We start from the raw sequence: 23,135 nt of genomic DNA, 5'->3' as shown, positions 1-23,135 counted from the left end.
ACACTGGAGTGGGTTATCATTTCCTTCTCCAATGCATGAAAGTGAAAAGTGAAAGTGAAGTTGCTCAGTCGTGTCCAACTCTTCGAGACCCCATGGACTGCAGCCTACCAGGCTCCTCCATCCATGGGATTTTCCAGGCAAGAGTACTGGAGTGGGGTGCCATTGCCTTCTCCAGATGATAATCTATCAATGCTAATTTCTTGGTTTTCACAACTGTACTATGGCTTCGTAAAGTGTTAGCACTCGGGTTCATTGGAAGTCTCTGTACTATCTTTGCAATATTTCTGTTCATCTAAGATTATTACATTAAAAAAAAAAAAAAAAGGAAACAGAAGCTAGCCTTGGGGGGCTCTCACTAGCCAAATCTGAGGCAATTTGAATATCAAAATAAGTAATGGAAATGAGTAATCTCTAGTATCATACTAGAGATTATCATATTAAGTGAAGTAAGTCAGATGGAAAAAGGCAGATACCAAATACTATCACTTACATGCAGAATCTAAAATACAACACAAATATCATAACCTCAGATATGCAGATGACACTACCCTTATGGCAGAAAGCAAAGAGAAACTGAAGAGCCTCTTGATGAAGTAAAAGAGGAGAGTGAAAAAACTGGCTTAAAACTCAACATTCCAAAGACTAAGATCATGGCATCCAGTCCCATCACTTCATGGCAAATAGATGGGCAAACAATGGAAACAGTGCAGACTTTGTTTTCTTGGGCTCCAGAGTCACTGCAGATGGTGACTACAGCCATGAAATTAAAAGATGCTTGCTCTTTGGGAGAAAAGCTGTGACCAACCTAGACAGCATATTAGAAAGCAGAAACATTACTTTACCAACAAAGGTCCGTATAGTTAAAGCTATGGTTTTTCTAGTAGTCATGTATGGATGTGAGAGTTGGACCAGAAAGGAAGCTGAATGCCAAAGAATTGATGCTTTTGAACTATGGTGTTGGAGAAGACTGTTGAGAGTCCCTTGGACAGCAAGGAGATCAAGTCAGTCAATCCTAAAGGAAATCAGACTTGAATATTCATTGAAAGCACTGATGCTGAAGCTGAAGCTCCAATACTTTGGCCACCTGATGCGATGACTCATTGGAAAAAAACCCTGATGCTGGAAATGATTGACAGCAGGAGGGGAAGGGGATGATGGAGGATAAGATGGTTGGACGGCATCACCGACTCGATGGACAAGAGTTTGAGCAAGCTCCAGGAGTTGGTGATGGACAGGGAAGCCTGGTGTACTGCAGTCCATGGGGTCATAAAGAGTCAGACACAACTGAGCGATTGAACTGAACTGAAAATAAAACACAAATGAACTTATTTATTAAACAGAGATAAACCCACAGGCATAGAGAATAGACCTGTTGGTTACCAAAAGGGAAAGGAGGTGGGGGAAGGATAATTAAAGAGTTTGGTATTAACAGATACAAACTATTATGTATAAAATAGATAAAAAAGATCCTACTATATAGCACAAGGAACTACCTTCAGTATCCTGTAATAAACCATAACGGGAAAGCGAAAAAATGTTTTCACTGTCATAAAGGAAGAAAGAAAAGGCTGGAGAACTCCTCTAGAAAGAAGACATGATAATGCCGTGTGTCCCTCAGTTGGACCCTGGACCCAGTCAGTTGACTAGTGAACAGTGGCAAAATGTGGGCAGGGAGAAAGATGAGGAAGATGTCACCTGAGTGAACGGGCCTCAGAGTGACACCTGTACTACTGTGTGTAGTAGAAGGGCCATGGGGTTGGGAATGCCTGCGCAAGGGCCAAGGGGCATGGCATCTGCAACTCTGGTTCAGCAGAGACAGTGCCTGTTTCTAGAAAGACTAAAGGGAGCACAAAAAAGAAAGAGACAGAGCAGCCACTTTAAATGTTGGGGAGTCTAGCTGAAGGTATGAGTGTCCTTATGCTGTTATTGCAACTTTCTCTAAAGTTTGAAATTCTTTGAAATTAAAACAGTGGAGGGAAATCCTTTCTGGACGAAGAGCAGTAGTGGACCTTAGTGGTGACCCAGCCCCCTCAGGACCCTCTGTTTTATAAGGCTAAAGTGGGTTGCCCTGATTTACCACTGACGCAGCAGACAACTGGACAAAAATGAGTCTGAACCAGCGTGTCCTCAAAGCACTGTGCTCTTTGTCTTACCATAATTGTCTTCTTTCATAGAATTCCACGGTGGCATCTAGCTGTCTTACTGGCTGTCCCTTACTTGTGGATTTTGCAGGTCTGGAGGCGACTGGTGGAAATAAACTTCCCCGTGGAGTATGATTGGAAGGAATCCTTGCTGGGGGACATGGCAGGGAGGCTCAAACAGGTACTGAAAGGCAGGGGATGTTCTTTTTGGAACCAGACCACGTGGACTATCCAGTACCTGTGATGACTGCATTTGAATGGACAGGGATTGGGGTTCAGGTGACTGTTTCTGATTCAGCCTTAATAGTTCGACCACAGATGGTATCCCAGAGAAGAATAAGGGCACAGTTTCTGGCCACCAGGGGAACTTTGGCTTGTGTGAAGCTCTAATAGGCACTAACTAAGCCTATGTGCTCTTTGCTCTAAGAGGCCTGTTGGTGACAAGAGCCCTGTTAACCCAGTGACAACTGGGGGAAAACACAAAAGTGCTCTCCATTTTTAATTGAGGCCTGTGACCCTAGAAGATTCAGCTTTTTAAAAACACATGAGTCTTATATGTAATTGTTAAATGGGTCTTTTTAGGAAAAAGAGAAGCAAGGAAGAAATCTTTTTAAAAAGTTTACCCATGTTTTGCGGGCTTCCCTGATAGCTCAGTTGGTAAAGAATCTGCCTGCAATACAGGAGACCCTGGTTTGATTCCTGAGTCCTGAAGATCTGCTGGAGAAGGGATAGGCTACCCATTCCAGTATTCTTGAGCTTCCCTTGTGGCTCAGCTGGTAAAGAATCTGCCTCCAATGCAGGAGACCTGGGTTCAATCTCTGGATTGGGAAGATCCCTTGGGAAAGGCTACTCACTACAGTATTCTGGCCTGGAGAATTCCATGGGCTGTATAGTCCATGGGGTCGCAAAGAGTCGGATACAACTGAGCGACTCTCACTTTCAGTTTCACTTGCTTTTTGCAAGCTGCTGTGCCGGATGCTTTTTCTGCTAAGTAGGTTATTTTGGCCCTTTTGGTCTAATGGTTAGAAGCATGGAGGACATGCTTCTCATGGGATGGGAAGAAGGCCACAGTAATAGGGAGCTGATACGACACTAGGAAAGTGAAAATTACTAGGGTGTTTGCATTGCACAGGGTCTGAGACTGTCGCACCCCTAAGCTCTCACACCCTCGTCTTCCCGTCTTGCAGGAGATGCCTCTCTCCCGGATTTTGGCCTTCTGCAGCTCTCACTGGGTTGCTGCAGGTGCAGAAGACAGTGTGGCGAAATGCTTTGAGATGTGTGCCATTGAAGCCGTGGGCTCGGTCTGCCAGGTGAACAACCTTTCCCACTCAGAACCGCATTTGGATGCATACTTGCTTTCTGACATCACCAGCCAAAGGCTATTAAGCACTGCTGGTTCCGAGACTCTGCACCCAAGCAAAGAATGGGCTCTGGGCAACCCCTCCCCACCCTGAAATCCAGTACTCTACCCCTTCTGTGAAATGCTGCTCAGCTTCCTGCTGCTGTTTTGCATCATAGCAGCTCACATGTAATCTCCAGCAATCTTGCAGGCTTTTCCTAAATGCCTCATTATTATCATTGCCACTCACCCACCCTTAGCTTTATCACTTGCTTACCATGCAGTAAAAGACCCCAAAGGTTAACAAAGCATTATGGAAGAAAAATGTTTAGAGTTGAAAAGATTTTATCAGTTCACTTAGGAAGAGAATTAAAATGTGTGTTGTTTGTAGACAACTTTAAAATAATTACAGTTAATAATACCAAATGGGGTCGCTAAGAGTTGGACATGACTGAGCAACTTCACTTTCACTTTTCACTTTCATGCATTGGAGAAGGAAATGGCAACCCACTCCAGTGTTCTTGCCTGGAGAATCCCAGGGACGGGGGAGCCTGGTGGGCTGCCGTCTGTGGGGCCGCACATCAGTCGGACATCAGTCAGACTGAAGTGACTTAGCAGCCGCAGTATTATGTTTAATGTTTTTAATAATGTGAAAGTTCCAAGAAAAATGGCACTGAGCGAGAGAAGAGGGGGGTAATTTGTGGGTTCTGTCAGTATCTGTCTGTGGCTACCTGTTTCCACATCCCCAATGTTCAATCTTAAGGAGACAGTGGACAGGAAAATGGAAATGCCCTCAGAAAAGTTAAGTATTTTATTTACTCTTTTGGCTTTTTGACGCATTGTAAAACTAGTTATGAGAGACTTCTGAAATGCTGTTGGGTAGGTAATTTGCTTCTTTATTAAAAAGTAAATCAACCATATAACCTTCTAAATATCCCTCTCTCTATTCATCTTTTTATAGTCTCAAACCAGCATCCTTGGGAAAATCTCTTATAATGACTTGCAAAAATGTGGCAACCTTGTGTCTGCTGTGATCACCAAGTCCTGGCCAACAAGTAGAGGGGAGTTTGTAGAGGACATGGGTGGGGTTTTGAATCACCTGCTCACGTGGCCAGACATCAAGCACCTCTTCAAGTTATATGGTATGTTCATGGAGGGTGCTTGGAGCATCTGTCCAGTGGTACCTCCTGACTCAAGATTGGCGGCAGAGTATTTGATCTGTTAGTCAGTTAGATCGGGTTGATGTTTGCCAAATGAAGCAGCTTGGATGGACAGACCCAGGAAGGCTCAGAGTATCTTGTATTATAATTGAGATCTAACACTGAAAGCCACCATTGATGAAATAAACTGCTATACTAACAGCTACTGGGCTGACGTAGTAACCTCAGACCAAGAGCTGAGGTGGAGAGTGTAATGTGACTTACCTAAGGTCTCGCCGATAATAAGTGTTAAGAACTGAAATCCAAACCCAGTGTGTCTGTATCTAAAGCCCTGTCTTTATTATTCTGAGATCCATGTAAGGTCACCAGTCCAGTACTGGTGACCTTAGCAAAAACTAAGTACTGCCTGATTCTCCCACCCCTACCCTCCATGACCCCAGAGTTTGTGACCAAAGAGGGGAAATGTGTATGCCCTAAAAATGTTATATTCAGGTTTATGTGTGAGTCATAGGTTCAGATCTAATAATCCACAGATTATTTTGAGTGTCAATTTCATCTAATTACTGAGACGGTCTTAAAAAAAAAACACAACAAAAAACCCAAGTTCCTCTCATGCCAGAGTTGTTGTAGTTATCAAATAAGAAGATTGACTTGGCTCTTCTTGTTTTGTTGTTGTCTATTAAAAGCTACTCACTTGAAAATATTCCATTTCTGTCTTTTAAATTAGCGGACCTCATATTTTAGAGCAGTTTTAAGTTGACAGAAAAATTAAGCAGAAAGTACAGAGTATTCCCGTATCTACCCACTCAACACACACAATTTCCTCTATTATTAACATCTTGCTTCAGTACCATTGTTTTAACTGATGAGCCAATATTGATATGTTATGAATAAGTAAAGTCCAGTGTTTACATTAGGGTTTGCTCTTGTACTTCCTGTGGATTTGACAAATGTTTAACGTGTACATCCACTGTTACCATATCCTATGGTACAGTTTCACTGCCCTCAAACTTCCTTGTTTCCAGCAGTTCATTCCTTCCCTCTCCTCTCCTATACAGTTGTGCCTTTTCCCAGAAAGGGACATGGTTGGAATCATACTCTCTGTTGCCTTTTCAGACTGGCTTCTTTTGCTTAACAATATGCATCAAAGGTTCCTTTTAGTAGCGCACTTCTTAAACCACTGAATAATATTCAGTTGTGTGGGTGGACTATGGTTTGTCCAGTCACCTACTAAGGAACATCTTGGGTACTTCCAAGATTTTGCAATTGTGAATAAAGCTTCTATATTTGATTTTAATTACATGACCCAAATGTTTGATCTTAATATTACTGGGAAAGAAAATTTCTGGTGGTTAAACTAAGTATGTTTGAAAATCCTGCCCTCTAAAGAATGTGAGAATTATACCTGGGAATACAGAATGAGTTTGCTTTATTATATGAAAGTTGGGGCAGAGCAATAGGAGGTACTAGCAATCCATTAAAGTGGGAAGGAAGTGGGGTGCCTACCGTTTTAACTCTCTTCTTAACTTGGTCAGGAACCAACAAGGAAATATTAGCAAATATTACCAAGGAAGGCAAGAAGTTGATGGCCACTGCAGGCTCTGTGTTCACAGAAGTTACAAATGACCTCATCAGTGGAACAATTTTAGTTGGGCACCTGGAGCTGATCCTAGAACACATGGATCGGTTCCTTGACATCTGGCAGTTAAGTAAGTATCACGTTGAGATGTGGACTTCAGGCTCCTGAGGAGTTAGGAGCTCAGAAGCATCTCTCTTTGCCTGTGTGTCTTATGGAGAGGTGATCTTTTTCATCTTTATGATGGCTTCTCTCTCCAGGAACTTGTCAGGGGATGGCTTCTAATCCTCAGGAAAATTAGGGGAAGTGATCAAATACTGACCACGTTAGAGTACTGGTTGTTTTTATTCCTACTGACTGACACGGGACATCTTGGAGTAGCCATGCATACAGGTTCCGGCACCACCCTCCACACAGCCCAGCATGTGGAGCATACTCACGGGAGGTTCGAGAAATGGCTTGCCACAAAGTGGATATTTGTTTGTTCTACTGACTTCCTTATGGCAGAAAGTGAAGAGGAACTAAAAAGCCTCTTGATGAAGGTGAAAGAGGAGAGTGAAAAAGTTGGCTTAAAACTCAACATTCAGAAAATGAAGATCATGGCATCTGGTCCCATCACTTCATGGGAAATAGATGGGGAAACAGTGTCAGACTTTATTTTTTTGGGCTCCAAAATCACTGCAGATGGTGACTGCATCTATGAAATTAAAAGACGCTTACTCCTTGGAAGAAAAGTTATGACCAACCTAGATTACATATTGAAAAGCAGAGACATTACTTTGCCAACAAAGGTCCGTCTAGTCAAGGCTATGGTTTTTCCTGTGGTCATGTATGGATGTGAGAGTTGGACTGTGAAGAAAGCTGAGCGCCAAAGAATTGATGCTTTTAAACTGTGGTGTTGGAGAAGACTCTTGAGAGTCCCTTGGACTGCAAGGAGATCCAACCAGTCCATCCTAAAGGAGATCAGCCCTGGGTGTTCTTTAGAAGGAATGATGCTAAAGCTGAAACTCCAGTACTTTGGCCACCTCATGCGAAGAGTTGACTCATTGGAAAAGACTCTGATGCTGGGAGGGATTGGGGGCAGGAGGAGAAGGGGACGACAGAGGATGAGATGGCTGGATGGCATCACTGACTCGATGGACATGAGTCTGAGTGAACTCCGGGAGTTGGTGATGGACAGGGAGGCCTGGTGTGCTGCGATTCATGGGGTCGCAAAGAGTCAGACACGACTGAGCGACTGAACTGACTGACTGACTGACTGAAGCAGGGTGACAATATATAGCCTTGACATACTCCTTTCCCTATTTGGAAAATTAGGGGAAGTGATCAAATACTGACCACATTAGAGTACTGGTTGTTTTTATTCCTACTGACTGACACGGGACATCTTGGAGTAGCCATGCATACAGGCTCTGGCACCACCCTCCACACAGCCCAGCATGTGGAGCACACTCACGGGAGGTTCGAGCAATGGCTTGCCACAAAGTGGATATTTCTTTGTTCTACTGACTTCCTTTCCTTTCTTTTTTTTTCCAGAGAGTAAAAGTTCTTTAGCCCAAGACAAAAAACACCCTATGGAAAAAGTGCTGAATCTGAGGAAGATTGAACTATTCACTCTAAAGAAAGAGAGGACAAATGTTGACTCCCTCCTGAAGTTGTGTGGGAGAGTAAAAGACGTGATAAAAGGTGATATTCTTAAAGCATTAAAATAAACAAAATTGAAAGGTCCGCAGGGGAGAAGGGTCAAAGGATAATATGATTAAAAACATATCAGAGTAGCAGCCCTTTATCTTGGAGGGGGGAGGCTTTTTCTAATGTGTTAATTTTTAATAAAGTTAAAAATTCTTTGGTAATTATCTGACATAGCTCTAAATAGCCTGTTTCTTGGTTTTTCAGGTTTAAACATTATCATTTATGGAAAATTAGGGTTTAGATTTCCTTGTTTTTCCAATTTCTGTCTTGTACACATAGCCTTTCCAATCTCACTTCCTTCCAATTTTATCATAATTTCATCAGCCTTCAGGGTTTAAATGTCATGACTCTGTAAATACATTCTTTACACCCGAGCCATTATTCTCTCCCACTTCTTATGCAAACTGTCTTCTCTAGATTTAAAATTCTCATCTTGTCCTATGCTTTGTTTTCAATGTATTTATTTTTTTAATTCAATGCCAGACTCTTTACCAACAATTTCCTCCAAAGGAGATTCATTGGCTTTTTCAGATAGAATATTGCCAAACCAGAGATAAGCTATCCTAGGGGTATCTTGCCTCTCTTCTCAGCTGGATCTGTATCCTGGGTGTTATGGCTCCCTGCTCTCCCTCCTGTGTTTTAGTGAAATACACACTCTGTTTCTCCTGAGTAAGGGGCCCAGGAGTTCTTGCCTATTTGAAAATGTCTGCCCTCACAGGACATCTGTTGTTTGGTGCAGATCTTTCCTTCCGGATTTGGGGTTTGTGGCTCCATTGTCTCTGTGGGGTCACTGTTTAGAGTAGGTTGGGATTGCTGCGATTCATGGGGTCGCAAAGAGTTGGACACGACTGAGCGACTGATCTGATATGATCTGATCTGGGATTCTCATCCTTTGTGGATGACATATTTTCTCCCTGGATGCTCTTGAGATTTTTTTTTTTTTTGTCCCCCTTATTCTGAAATGGCATAATGATGTTCCTTGAAATGGATCTCTTTCCCATCTGCTGTACTGGGCATACTGAAGTGGGTCTTTGTAATCTAGAAATCCAAGTCTTGAGTTTTGGGGAAGCTTCTTGTGTTAGTTAAGTGATTACTTTTTCTTTTGTTGGAATCTACAGTTGGATATTGGAGCTCCTGGAATAGTCATCTAACTTCCATATATTTTCTCTCCTATTTTCCATGTCTTGTTTTGTTCTGTTTTCTGAGCAATCTCTTAAGTTTTCTTTCTAAGCTTGCCATTAAATTTTTTACTTTTTCTTCTTTCTTTTATTTAATTTACAGGAATTCTTTTTGCTTTGAGTGATCCTTTTTCCATACTATCCTGTTCTGGTTCATGGTGATAGTATCATATCTTTCTGATATTTTTTGTATTTTTGATTTAGAGATTTTCTTTTTCTTAAAGAGTTTCCTCTTTCCTCCAAGTTACTTTTATCTCTTGGTATGTTTTAATGTCTATTTTTCATGTTTAAGGGTTTACTCCTTTGTCTAGAATTCTTTTTTATATGTTTATATTAAGAGGGGGGACTAACGCCCTGGTGGGGGATTCTGCGGGTGGGGTGGCTAGGCTTTGAAATAGCCTGTATCTTTAGCTCCTCTCTCTTGGGCTGCTCAGATCACCAGTCTCTTGCCTGGAAGATATAGCGCTGCCTGCCAGGTCTCTAGGAGTCAAGACAGCAATGAGGGCTGGAGGGTTCTCAGCATCTAAGATGCGTATCTAGCCCCAGTCCTTCCTTCTACTCCCTGTGTCCTCTCTTCTCCTTTCTAGCTTTTCAAATTTAGTGGCACATACCAACTGTTAGCTTCCTGACGAAGTGTAGGTGTCTGGAAATGCCTTTATTCCGCCATGTACCTGAAACCCCCCAATCCAGAGAGCCCTCTGTGAGCCCTCTAGAGCCTCTCTAGAATATAAACTACCTGTTGCATGCCAGGGTGGAGGAGGTGCCATCAGCCTGCTGATGGAATGGGTTGGGATGAAAATGAGCCTGTTTGATGACTTGTTATGCAGACTTTCAGCCCAATCCTCCTTATTTCATCACCCAAATTCCAGCATCTGTGCAGCCAGGATGTGTGCATGTGGGAAATTCTGTGATGACAGACGCCTGGCAGAATCTCAGGTTTCCCCACTATGGGCTAAGACCCCAAGTTCTCAGGCTTGAAACATTATTTACCCTCAGCACATCTGCTTTTCAAGTTCCAAAGTTTTGTTGCTGTGGTTTCCTTTGCTATACTTCCCAGCCCTGTTGCTTTATGGCTTTTGAAAAACAATCTCAGTTCTATCATTGCAGCAGGATTTGGGGAGGGAATGGAAACATGTGCAGACTTCAAATGGTCATCTTCACCCAGAAGGTGCAAAGCCTTCTTTGTCAAGAAAACTGAAGAGCAAGGCGAGGGTGGAGATTTAGGGATGCTCACTGAGAACAAATGCACCAAGTGTGTTCACTTGCATTTCCTTAAGAGCAGCAAGGGGAGTGAAAACTGGGAAAGTAAAATGATATTGTGAACAGAGTTTGACTTGATGTTCTCTTATGGTTTCAAAAGTGGATTTTGGAGAGATTGCTGAAAGACATTCGGAAGACCTCAGTGGGAAAAAGTTAAATCAAGTTGTGACAGTGACTTTGTCAGCCACCCCCGTTGACTCGAAGTGGACAACACATTATAACCTGAGCCCTGAAGTCCAAGAAATGGCCAAAAATGCATATTTGCTAAAGGACAGTCACATCTTCCAGATCTTCTGGGAAGAAGCTGCACAGGAGCTGAGTGAGCCAGAAGAGAACTTGGAAAGCGAGATATTTCAGCCTGAGGATGTGTATGAATGTTTATATTGTCCTTGTTTCAAAAGGTTTACGAAACTGTATCAGGATCTGAAGTCAGGGGAGGTCACCTTTGGGGAAATCGATGACATCTTCAAGGACTTTGTGAATAAATACAGCGACCTAACTGAAGACCTCCAGACCATGTCGGCTCTGTATCCCAGAGAGCAGAAGGACTGGATCAAGGAGCGAGTCCAGCAGATCAAGGAATACCATCACCTGCATCAGGCTGTCGACTCAGCCAAGGTCATCTTGGAGGTCAAAGAGAATTTGGGCCTGACTGGTGACTTCAGTGTTCTCCACACCTTACTAAGCTTTGTAAGTTATTTACTGGGGACATCTTGGGGTTGGGGGCGGGGCGGCTGTGGGGAGATCCCAGATCTCTGGCTTTGAAAAACTGGGCAAGATGATTTCACAGCTTCCTTCAGGGTTATTTGTATTTTATTCAATGCCTGAATATGCCAAGGGCTTTGTTTTTAGCTTTGTTTACCAGTAGTGTGACTGCTAGTGTCAGTTTTAGAAGTTTGGTGGGAGGGACTATTGGGATGGTCAGCACAGTTCTTCTTGGGGGTCCAGGAGCCAGTTTCAGCCCACATACTGCCTTGTCTTACAGACTGTCTTTGACAGCTTTCTTTGATGACTTTCTAGACTGTCTTGGACAATTTTCGCCACAAAAAACTGGACCGTATCAACCAGCAAATTGTCCGTGCCAAAAAGCTTCTGCAGGATATTGATGAGACTCGGTGTCAGTGTCTGAAGGAGCTGTCCCGGAGAAAGGAGTTCATTAGTTGGGTCCAGGAGGCTCTCAGAGGTACAGTCCGTCACTGTGGTGGCCAGAAGACTGGAGAGTATTTAGATGGTTCACGGGGTGGTCTTCCTGAACTTCTGGGCAGTCACTCCCTTGATCATATTCTGCATTTTTTACATTCAAACTTTTTAAATTAAAATGTATTTTACAAATAAGGGCTTCCCTCATAACTCAATTGGTAAAGAATCTGCCTGCGATTGCAGAGACCCCGGTTCAATTCCTGGGTTGGGGATATCTGCTGGAGAAGGGATAGGCCACCCACTCCAGTATTCTTGGGCTTCCCTTGTGGCTCAGCTGGTAGGAAATCCACCTGCAATGTGGGAGACCAGGATTTGATCCCTGTGTTGGGAAGATCCCCTGGAGAAGGGACAGACTACCCACTCCAGTATGCTGGCCTGGAGAATTCCATGGACTGTATAGTCCATGGGGTGCCAAAGAGTTGGACACGATCGAGCAACTTTCACCTCACTATTTTCCTTATAGCATTGCGTAAATTTAGGGTACATGACACATTGTTTTAATACATTTATATTTTATAATATGATTATAATTGTAACTATAATTAGCCCTCCATCACCTCCCATAATTCTCTGTTTTAGTGATTGGAATAATTCTAGTCTCTTAGCAAGTTTTCATCTGTATTCATTAGGTAAAAGTGCAAGGTGTGCCTAGGTTTGTAGGTAGAATTTATATCAGGATAGTATCACTCATTTGGTATTGTAAAAGCCATTTCCTTGGCTACTTTTTTTTCCCTCTCACTCTGGATGCACGCTGTGAACAGCAGGCAATCATTTTTAAAAAATTATGTCCCTTTAGCTTTTTCCTTTGCTTGAAATTTTTTTTTTTTTACTAGAAGCCAAGGCAGTCTTGTCTTCTAGACGTAATCACATCTACTTATCATTGCACACAGGCTTGGCAGTCTTTTTAGCTCTGTGGCTTGGGTGATTTTGGCAGAATTAATGCATGGAGGGAAGAAGGAGGCAGGAAAGAAGGAAGGTGGATGGCCCTGCTGTCCAGGGACAGGGGATGGGCTGCGTGCTCATCTCATCCCAGCTTCACTGCTTCATTCGATTAGTAAGCAGCCGTTGGTTGTAGATGACTGTCAACATGTTATTTACCAGCTAAGCTTACTTTTAATAATGAAATGGCAATATTACATGGATTACATGAAATAGTACACACACAAAAAAAAAAACCTATGCAATGCCCAGACATTGGTGTTGTTCAGTAAGGTCAGGTCTTGTTCAGTAGTATCAACATAAATGAGTTGGCTTCCTTGGTGGCTTAGTGGTAAAGAATCTGCCTGCCAAGCAGGAGAGTCGGGTTCAGTCCCTGGGTCAGGAAGATCTCCTGGAGAAGAAAATGGTGACACACTCCAGTATTCTTGCCTGGGAAATCCCATGGACAGAGGAGCCTGGCAGGCTAGTCCATGGGATTGCAAGAGTTGGATACGACTTAGCCGCTGAACAACAACATAAATGGCAAAAGAAAAAGTGCCCCAGGTTCTTATTGAAGCAGAGTGGGAAAACCCAAAAAATTCACTATCCAGGAATAGCATCAGTAAGGAGCACTGTTCCAAATTTGAGGCTCCTATCATCGCAGGGAGCCCTACATTCATCTACCCATTCTGCCCCAGGCATCACCGAGCTGAAGGTGTTCGTAGACCTGGCCTCCATCTCTGCGGGGGAGAATGACATTGACGTGGACCGGGTAGCTTGCTTCCACGATGCTGTGCAGGGTTACGCGCCCCTGCTCTATGAGCTGGACACAAGTGCGGGTTTTGATGAGTTCATGCAACACCTGAAAGATCTGTGGAAGGCTCTGGATAATGACCACAACCTGCCCACGAAACTGGTGAGTCTTATTTCTGGCTCCAGAGCAGGTTAAGTTTAACGAAGTGTCACTTAGAAACACTAGGGGCACAACTGCACACTCACATGGCAGGTTTTTAATGCAGCCTTTTAAACGGATGTTTAAAAACAGTTTTTCTTCCCAAATGGAAGTGCTTTCTCTGTCCTATTGTTAGAAAACTGGATATAAAACTGCATGTAAATAAGAGTGATCTCTCCAGTGGAAATACATGGGAAAAAAGATAGAAAGGAAATGTGCTAAAATGTTACCAGTGGTTTTCTCTGAATGGGGGTAGTTGTTAGTTAATATGCTATATATACATTTTGGTATTTTTCCGTACTTTCCACAATTGGTACAGATTCATTTTTAATCAGAAAAGTAAACATTTCCGTGTACATAAATCAGCTGCACCAGGGTTCAAGCAAGCCTATAGTTCATAACTTGCCTAACAGGGTGGCTGAGGCCCCACTAGGGGTGAAGGAGCGGAAGAGGAATGGCAGGAGCTCACAGAGCTCACGTGCTTGTTGCAGCCACCATTATCCCCGGTTAGGGGCCTGGCTGAAGGCCGCTTCTCACAGAGAGCTGAGTTCATGCCTGTCGCTCCCTGTCCATGTATCCAGGGCACTGGGTGGGAACACAGAGGAACAGCCATTGCAGCAACAGCCTGTGACCCAGGAGGGAGAGCCAAAGCCCGTGGCAGTGGTGGGCAGCAGATGAGGGACGCCTCCTCTGTGGGTGATGGCACACTGGGCCAGAGAAGGGAAGGAGGTGTCTGTCCCTGGAAGGTAGAGGTGGAGAGAGTGGCAGGAAGAAGATCACGCCTAAGCTTCGGCCCATTTTCTCTCCTTCTGTCCTGACAGCATGACTCTGCCCGGAACCTCGAGTGGCTGAAGACAGTGAAGGAGAGTCATGGGTCTGTGGAGCTCTCGTCCCTGTCCCTGGCAACAGCAATCAACAGCAGAGGCATCTATGTGATCAAGGCTCCCACGGATGGCCAAAAGGTGAGCCTCACATCGCAGGCACAGCTGCAGGAGGCTCTTACGGGCTGCTGTCGTCGGGGGGTTTCTGCCTCCCCAAATCGACCTCTGACTGTGCCCTGTTCCACAGATTTCCCCAGACACAGTTCTGCATTTAATCCTTCCCGAGGGCCAGGGAGGCCACGAGGAGAAGCGAGACTACTCTTTAGAAGAGCTGAAAGAGCTTTTGAACAAATTGATGCTGATGTCTGGCAAGAAAGAACACAGCAATGCTGAAGTCGTAGAGGTATTTTCCGAGGTAAGGATTTGTATCTACGTTGGAGCAAGTGTCCTAATCCATCTGTTTGGGCTGAGCACTCTCACTGCTGAGGTGCCTGGGAAGTCAGAAGAGATTGAGTTTGTCTTTAATTCATGGGAATCACTCTGCTCTTAAAACTGTGGAGAGTAGAGCCAGTGGGTCTTGCAGAGTGCATGTATTTCAAATTCATGACCCAAAGAGATGTCCATCTTCTCCATAAATCAGCAAGCATCCCAAAATACTTAAAGATGTAGTTGGACATCGTTCATCGAAATCCACAGTAACCACAATCGTAAAGGCATATCAGTTTATGTAACAGTCTATCCTTTTGATTATGAGTTTTTAATCTGTAAAGTTCATTTGTACTTTATAAATGATATCCTTTATCTTCACAACATATTGCTTCCTAAGAAAGAGACTATGGAAATAAGAAAGGAAGACCTTCCATGATCAATCTCATGCTTGAGATGCCACAGTGAACCATGGAGGACATGAACCCCAGCCCTTCAAATTATACATTTGTTTGTATTGTTCTAGACTACATGTCCTCTCTCTGCAGGTGTTCTGCAACGTGCAGAGGCTTGTCCAGTCTTTCATAAACCTTTACTCTGCTGGAAACATGCTGTTCAGGGCCTGGTCAGCCGAGGTGTACTGTACCCCCCTAAAGGGTGCCTCCATCCAGCTGGACTTCTGTCTGGGACTCATGCGCCCACTGGTGGAGGGCGGGCCAGTCGTCCAGCTGCTGGAAGCCCTCTGCCGGCAGCTGGAGGACTTCCTGGGCCGCTGGGAGAGATTCGTGGCAGAGAAGCGAGCTGAGCACTTTTACCTCAACTACTACACTGCTGAGCAGCTGGTTTACCTGGGCTTGGAGCTCGGGAGGGAGACGCCCAGCGACGCTGCCCTCACCATGCTCTCCTTCATCAAAGGCAACTGCACCCCAAGGGATGTCTCGGAGGCCTGCAGGGGGCCCAGTGGAAGGGCCAACACCCACCAGGAGAGAACAGTGGTGGAAGACTTGCCACTGTTGCCCTTCTCTGAGTCCAGACTGGTGGACAAGCTGAGGGTGATCATGAAATGCTCGATGACATGCATGCGTGTCTTCCTGCCTCACTGCCTGGACCTGGAGGCCCTTGGCCACTGTCTGGCTCACCTGGCGAGGATGGCTGGACCCCCTGTGCAGCGGGAGCTCTCCCACGGCCTACAGGAGGGCCAGCCCAACCTCATCGTCTGTGGCCACTCTGAGGTGCTGCCAGCCGCCCTGGCCATCTACATGCAGACCCCACACCAACCTCTGCCCACCTACGATGAAGTGCTGATCTGCACCCCAGAAACCACGTTCGAGGAGGTGGCATTGCTCCTGCGTCGCTGCCTGACCCCAGGCTCCCAGGGACTGGGGGTCTATAGCCTGCTGTATGCAGACCAGCTGAGCTACGAGGTGGCCTGCCGGGCAGAGGCGCTCTTCCGGAGGCTGTGCACACAGCCCCACCGGGAGCACTACCGGCTCGTGATGGTCTGTGACTGTGAGCGGGAGCACTGCTATCTCCCCTCGGCCTTCAGCCAGCACAAGGTCCTCGTGACCCCCCAGGCACCCCTCAAGGACATCCAGGCCTACCTGGCTCACCACTTCCGAGTCCCAGAAGAGACCCCGTCAGCCGCCTCCGTGTTCCAGGACCGCATGTGTGTTGGGATCGTAGCCTCGGAGAGAGCGGGTGTAGGTAATAATGGCTGCTGAGTCCCCCGTCCCAGGGACCATCTGATGGCCCTTCTTTGTCCAGTGGGGAGTGAGGTGAGCTCAGATAAGCCCTTCTGCAGGTGGGGAACTAAGTCCCTGGAGGATTGACTCACCTGAAATTATAAATCAGGGCCTGCACTGGAATGGGATACTTTTCTCACCTGGTCCCAGCTTGGCTGAGCCATCTTCCTCCTTTAAACTGGCTTCTCTGCTGTTTTTTCTCTTTCTCTCTTTTTTAAGTCCATTGAATACTTTGGGGTTGATGTGGGTCCTGATCAGGACATACAGGTATATTTCCTCTGTCTTGAGAAGAAACAGATGCCTCCACCTTCAGTCGCCATCATGATTTCCATTCTGTTGACTGCATCCCTTTAATGGTACTCCCTTCTGTCCAGCGACTCTCGCTCCCCTCCCCCATGAAGCGAGCTCTGCTGTCCTGACCTCATTCTCAGACTTCCATCCTTAGCCCCAGGAAGCAGCAGGGCTGTTGAGTGAGGGAACAGCAAGGAAATTTGAGGACTCAAGTATACTCAGCTTAAAGTATTCTTTAAGCTGATGTTAGGTTGCATCAGTTTTGAATTTTGTACAAAGAGAAGTGATTTTCTGGACATTCTCACTCTTGATCTGCAGCCCTGGCATCTAATTTTCATATGTTCACGTCAACAGGAAGGTCTCTCTTTGTGAAGAGGTTGCACGGCCAGCTGAGAATGCAGTTTAATGGAGCAAAAGTGCCTCTAAAAGTTATTCGATTGATTGACCCTCAGGTGGATGAGAATGAAGTCCTGAGGTCCCTTCTGCCTTTCCTGGATGCCCCGTATCAGAGGAGACCCATAATTTTCCACTTTGACATGACCTCTTCGGTAAGTCGAGCTTCCCTGATAGTTCAGACGGTAAAGAAACTGCCTGCAATCCAGGAGACCCAGGTTTAATCCCTGGTCGGGAACATCCCCTGGAGAAAGGAATGGCTACCCACTCCAGTATTCTTGTCTGGAGAATTCCATGGACAGAGGAGCCTGACAGGCTATAGTCCATGAGGTTGCAGAGTCAGACACAACTGAGCGACTAACATTTTCACTTTCACTCCAGTAAGCTGCCCCCAGGTTGTAGCTGAGTGGCTGGATAGGGAAAGACACAGCTTCCACATCCTGCCGTACCCTAGCTCCAGTATAAAGAATTTCTTCTTTCTACATGTATTGATACTCAGTATCATTGTAAGATAGAGCAGAATAAGAAGGTCCTTAGGGTTGGGAGGACTGCTGTCTTTTATGTAAGTATTTACAGACCCACATGATTCTATCCTCAGGTGCGGACTGGTATTTGGGTGTTTCTTTTCAAACTCCTCATTCTCCAGTACTTAATGGATATAAATGGGAAGATGTGGCTTCGGAACCCATGCCACTTATATATCATTGAAATCCTAGAAGGGAATTCGACTTTGCCACGACGGCCTTCGAAGCTGGTGTGTATCAGGGCACTCTCATGCTGCTGTGGGAGCAGGGGCTTTTATTCATGTTTATGATTCCCCACTTTTGCCTTAGCAGAGTAGCTGAGTGCAGTGTCAGTAAAGAAGAATCTTTAAGCTTAGTTTTAAATAATGCATGGGATACAAAGATTCTTTTATTTATTAATAGACCTTAGATTTGTTCTCTTTGGGGTGAGTGCTGTGTGTCTGCATTAAATGCCAGTGGTGACTGGAATGCAGGAAATTCATGTGCTAGGAGAAGCACCGTCTTTCTTAATGACAGCCAACATGGGAAAGAGACCTCCATTATATCGGTTTCTTAATTGAAGGGAGTTTTATGCTCATACACACACACAAACACACATGTATGTGCTTGATGGAGAGATTTAGTTCCAAGAGGCTGAGTAGAAAAGGGCTTTGTTACTTACAGTGCAGCTCACACCATGCCTGAATGTGCAGAAGGTAACACCTCATGCAAAGAGGTATCTACAGAAATCCCTTCATGAAAAGTGATTTTTCATAAAGGTCCATGCAGTTTAGACCAGGTTGAGGATTAAAACAAAAAGCGCTTTTTGGGAAATTCAGCCATAACTCATTTCATTTGTGTCTCTCCTTTCCAGAATGCACTTGTCCCCCAGTTCAGTTTTCTAGACGTCTTCCCCAAGGTGACTTGCAGATCTCCCAAAGAAGTGATCAACATGGAGCTGGATCCTCAGCAGAGCTACAAAGAGCCAGGAATGGATCAGAGAGAATTCTGTAGTGAAATATTCCAGAGACCTTACCAATATTTAAGACGGTTCCATCAGAAAAAAAACCTAGACACATTCCAGTACCAAAAAGGTTCTGTTGAGGGCAGCCCTGGCGAATGCATCCAACACCTCCTGATTTACTGCGGGGTGATAAACCCATCCTGGTCAGAGCTTCAGAACTTTGCTCGGTTCCTGAACTACCAGCTCAGAGATTGTGAGGCCTCTCTCTTCTGTGATCCCACCTTTGTTGGAGACACATTGATGGGCTTCAAGAACTTTGTAGTCACCTTCATGATCTTCATGGCCCGAGATTTCGCCACACCTACACTTCACACATCTGACCAAAGTCCGGGGAAGTACACATTCACTATGGATGGGGTCAAAGAAGAAGACCTCGCCCCTTTCACTCTCCGGAAGAGGTGGGAGTCGGAGCCCCACCCATACGTTTTCTTCAACAGTGACCACACATCCATGACGTTCATAGGTTTCCATTTCCAATCCAACCAGAACGGTGGTGTTGATGCCATAGACCACTTGAGTGGGAAAGTAATCAAGAAGGATGTTATGACAGTGCAACTGTACCAGGGACTGTTGCTTCAGAGGGTGCCCTTCAACATTGACTTTGACCAGCTGCCCAGACATGAGAAAATTGAAAAACTGTGCCTGGCATTGGGCATCCAGTGGGCTACTGACCCTGATGAAACATATGAGCTTACAACGGATAATATGCTTAAGATCCTTGCCATTGAGATGCGTTTCCGGTGCGGCATCCCTGTCATCATCATGGGAGAAACCGGCTGTGGGAAAACCAGACTCATTAAATTCCTTAGTGACCTGCGGCGTGGGGGTGCCGATGCTGAAACCATGAAGTTGGTCAAGGTCCATGGAGGAACAACTGCCGACATGATCTACTCCAAGGTCAGGGAGGCTGAAGAGCTGGCCCGCTTCAATAAGGCCCAATATCAGTTGGACACCATCTTGTTCTTCGATGAAGCCAACACCACAGAGGCCATAAGCTGCATCAAAGAGGTCCTGTGCGACCACACAGTGGGTGGCCAGCCCCTGGCTAAGAATTCTGGCTTGCATATCATTGCAGCCTGCAACCCTTACCGGAAGCACACCCAGGAGATGATCTGCCGTCTGGAGTCAGCCGGCTTGGGGTACAGGGTTAGTGCAGAAGAGACGGCCGAGAGGCTTGGCTCCATCCCCCTGAGGCAGCTGGTGTACCGTGTCCATGCTCTGCCGCCCAGCCTGATCCCCCTGGTGTGGGACTTTGGACAATTGAATGACTCTGCAGAAAAGCTCTACATCCATCAGATTGTCCAGAGACTGGTGAAGTCCATCAAGGTGGTGCAGAGCGAGACTCATGTAATCACGGAAGTGCTTTCTGCCTCTCAGGGTTTCATGAGGGAAAGACAAAATGAATGCAGCTTTGTCAGCCTCAGGGATGTAGAACGCTGTGTGAAAGTTTTCAAATGGTTTTACGACCACAGTGAGATGCTCTTGTCTAAGTTGGATTCCTTTCTCTCTGAGACCGAGGTCATCCAAAATGACTTTGAGAGAGATCCTGTCCTCTGGTCCCTGGTTCTGGCCATCGGGGTATGTTACCACGCCTCTTTAGAGAAGAAGGAATCTTATCGGAAAGCTATTTGCAAGTTCTTTCCAGCACCGTATAATGACAGCAGGGTTATCTTAGATGAGATAACGCGAACCCAGGATCTTTTTCTGAATGGTGTATCTCTGAGGAAAACGATCGCCAGGAACTTGGCTTTGAAGGAGAACGTCTTCATGATGGTTATCTGCATTGAGCTCAAGATTCCTCTCTTCCTGGTGGGCAAGCCCGGCAGCTCCAAATCTCTTGCCAAGACCATCGTGGCAGATGCCATGCAAGGCCAGGCTGCACGCTCGGACCTCTTCCGGCACTTGAAGGAGGTCCATCTGGTGTCATTCCAGTGTAGTCCACATTCCACCCCACAGGGCATCATAGGCACCTTCAAGCAGTGTGCCCGTTTCCAGCAGGGGAAGGACCTTGAGCAGTATGTGTCCGTGGTGGTGTTAGATGAGGTTGGACTAGCAGAAGACTCACCCAAAATGCCCCTGAAGGCGCTGCACCCATTGCTGGAAGATGGATGCATTGAGGACGATCCTGCCCCCCACAAAAAAGTTGGCTTCATAGGCATTTCCAACTGGGCCCTGGATCCCGCCAAGATGAACCGGGGTATATTTGTGTCACGTGGCAGCCCCGACAAAGGAGAGCTCATTGAGAGCGCCAGGGGAATTTGCGCTTCAGACCGCCTCGTCCAAGCAAGAATCCAAGGATACTTCACATCCTTTGCCAAAGCCTACGAAACAGTTTGTAGGAGGCAGGACAAGGAATTCTTTGGGCTTCGTGACTACTACAGCCTCATCAAAATGGTCTTTGCTGCAGCAAAAGCTTCCAATAAGGAGCCTTCCCCTCAAGACATTGCACAAGCTGTCCTTCGAAACTTCAGTGGCAAAGACGACATTCATGCCCTGGACATTTTTTCAGCCAATTTACCCGAGGCAAAGTACACAGAGGAAGTCAGCACCATGCAGCTGATCCACCAGAACATATACGGCCATCTTCAGAAGATGCATGGCAGAGAGCTGGATGATTCTGAGTCCCGTTACCTGCTTGTGCTGACCAGAAATTATGTGGCCCTGAGGATCCTGCAGCAGAAGTTCTTCATTACAGATCAACCAGAGATTATTTTTGGATCCAGTTTTCCCAAAGATCAAGAGTATACCCAGATCTGCCGAAATATCAACCGAGTAAAGATCTGCATGGAAACCGGCAAGATGGTGGTGCTGCTCAACCTGCAGAACCTCTATGAGAGCCTCTACGACGCACTCAATCAATACTACGTCTACCTCGGCGGTCAGAAGTACGTGGACCTTGGTCTGGGGACCCATCGGGTCAAATGTCGGGTTCACTCAGACTTCCGTTTGATAGTCATTGAGGAGAAAGATGTCGTCTACAAACATTTTCCCATCCCCCTCATTAACCGGCTGGAGAAGCACTATCTGGACATCAACACTGTTTTGGAGGAATGGCAGAAGAATATCGTGGAAGAGCTCAAGGTCTGGGTGGAGAAGTTTATAGATGTGAAAGCTGAGCAGTTTCTAGCCAGACCCAAATACAGCCCTTCTGACGTCTTCATTGGGTACCACTCAGACACGTGTGCCTCTGTGGTTCTCCAGGTCCTAGAGCAGCTAGGGCACGAGGCCTTGACTGATGAGCTTTACCAGAAAGTCTCTGAGCAGGCCAAGTCAGTGCTGCTGGACTGTGCCACCCCTGATGCTGTGGTTCGGCTGAATGCTTCCTCACTGGGCCAGTTCACTGCACAGTCCCTGTCGGAAGAATACTATTACAAGCAGCACCATAACTCCTTTGCAGACTTCCTCCAGGCTCACCTTTGCACAATGGATTCAGAACGCCATGCCATCTTCACAGAGGTGATTATCTTTCTGTATTTTACCCTTTTCCTCTTTCACCTCTGGGTCCTTGACTTCCTAGCCTCAAGAACTCAAGATTCTTTGCAAGTCAGTGTATAGGAACCAAAAATGAACGTGTTGAGACTTTTGGTTCCTCTCCGTGGTAAGTGCAGGGAGACCTACGTATTTTTACATGTTTAGTGTTACCAAGTTTTGAGTGCCCATTTTTGTGCAGTGCTGTGCACAGTGCTCAGTTCACCAAGGGAAATACCACATACGAGTACTGCACGAAGGACTCTGCGGATATAAAGATGAGTTGGCACAGGGCTTGTCCTTGGTCAGCATACAGTGTAAGGTTGAAAGACACTCATGAATGGGTACTGTTGATATCCTATGATAGTGTTATCCACAGAGGCAAAGAGGAGCAACACAGATCAGGATGAGGTCACAAACTCATCTTTAAGTGGTGACCATCAAGCTGATTATAAAGTATGGTTTGGAAGATATTATAAGCAGAGGGTCCTACTTGAGCAAGGATGTCAAGGTTTAAAACACCCAGTCTTTGCAGGAAACCTGGAGTTAATTACTGATGAAGCCTAAAGCTCAAGGCCCTAAGTTCTGAGAGATAGGAGTGAGATATAGCCAGAGAGACTTCATGGAGGGTCTTTTCAGTAGCACCAAGGAGCTTTGCTTTCCTGTGTAAGGGGAGTGATGGAGAAATGTGTGTGGAAATGTGTCCCACTACCTGAGAGAGGAAGGGGAAAAAAGTCTGATAGAAGACTCACAGATAAGATATACCAGTAGTGAGGCTGCAGTACCAGTTCAGTCAAAGGATGGATGGGTGGAATTGAGACATAGTAAGGATTCATATTGACAGAGATAAAGATTGATTCTTTATAGCTCTGGGAGATGGAGGAGGCTAAGGATGACTCCATGGTTTCTTCCTTGGTTGACCAGAAGTTTGGTTAATCACATCTTTATTGTTGTTTAGTCAACAAGTCATGTCTGACTTTGCAACCCCATGGACTAAAGCATGCCAGGCTTCCCTGTCTCTCACTATCTCCTGGAGTTTCCCCAACTTCAT

At 45.6% G+C, this 23,135-nt stretch overlaps 1 protein-coding gene across 4 annotated transcripts in view; it reads left to right on the top strand.

Moving 5' to 3' along the window:
• The window catches only part of LOC109573339 (E3 ubiquitin-protein ligase RNF213), a 121,143-nt gene that overhangs the window by 51,301 nt on the left and 46,707 nt on the right, over positions 1-23,135 (top strand). For all 4 annotated transcript variants that reach the window (XM_070774390.1, XM_070774389.1, XM_070774387.1 and 1 more), the window contains 14 exons: positions 2,233-2,322; positions 3,329-3,451; positions 4,442-4,622; positions 6,176-6,349; positions 7,753-7,902; positions 10,447-11,036; positions 11,367-11,529; positions 13,163-13,380; positions 14,238-14,378; positions 14,485-14,652; positions 15,212-16,367; positions 17,051-17,244; positions 17,688-17,843; positions 18,467-22,072. In XM_070774390.1, the coding sequence (XP_070630491.1) occupies positions 2,233-2,322; positions 3,329-3,451; positions 4,442-4,622; positions 6,176-6,349; positions 7,753-7,902; positions 10,447-11,036; positions 11,367-11,529; positions 13,163-13,380; positions 14,238-14,378; positions 14,485-14,652; positions 15,212-16,367; positions 17,051-17,244; positions 17,688-17,843; positions 18,467-22,072 (7,110 nt within the window). The remainder of the gene's footprint in view (positions 1-2,232; positions 2,323-3,328; positions 3,452-4,441; positions 4,623-6,175; positions 6,350-7,752; positions 7,903-10,446; positions 11,037-11,366; positions 11,530-13,162; positions 13,381-14,237; positions 14,379-14,484; positions 14,653-15,211; positions 16,368-17,050; positions 17,245-17,687; positions 17,844-18,466; positions 22,073-23,135) is intronic.

The sequence above is a fragment of the Bos indicus genome, chromosome 19, assembly GCF_029378745.1.
Source record: "Bos indicus isolate NIAB-ARS_2022 breed Sahiwal x Tharparkar chromosome 19, NIAB-ARS_B.indTharparkar_mat_pri_1.0, whole genome shotgun sequence".
In the NCBI taxonomy this organism is placed as follows: Eukaryota; Metazoa; Chordata; class Mammalia; order Artiodactyla; family Bovidae; genus Bos; species Bos indicus.
Note: the sequence above shows the minus strand (reverse complement) of the source record. Positions and strands in the feature narration are given on the sequence as shown.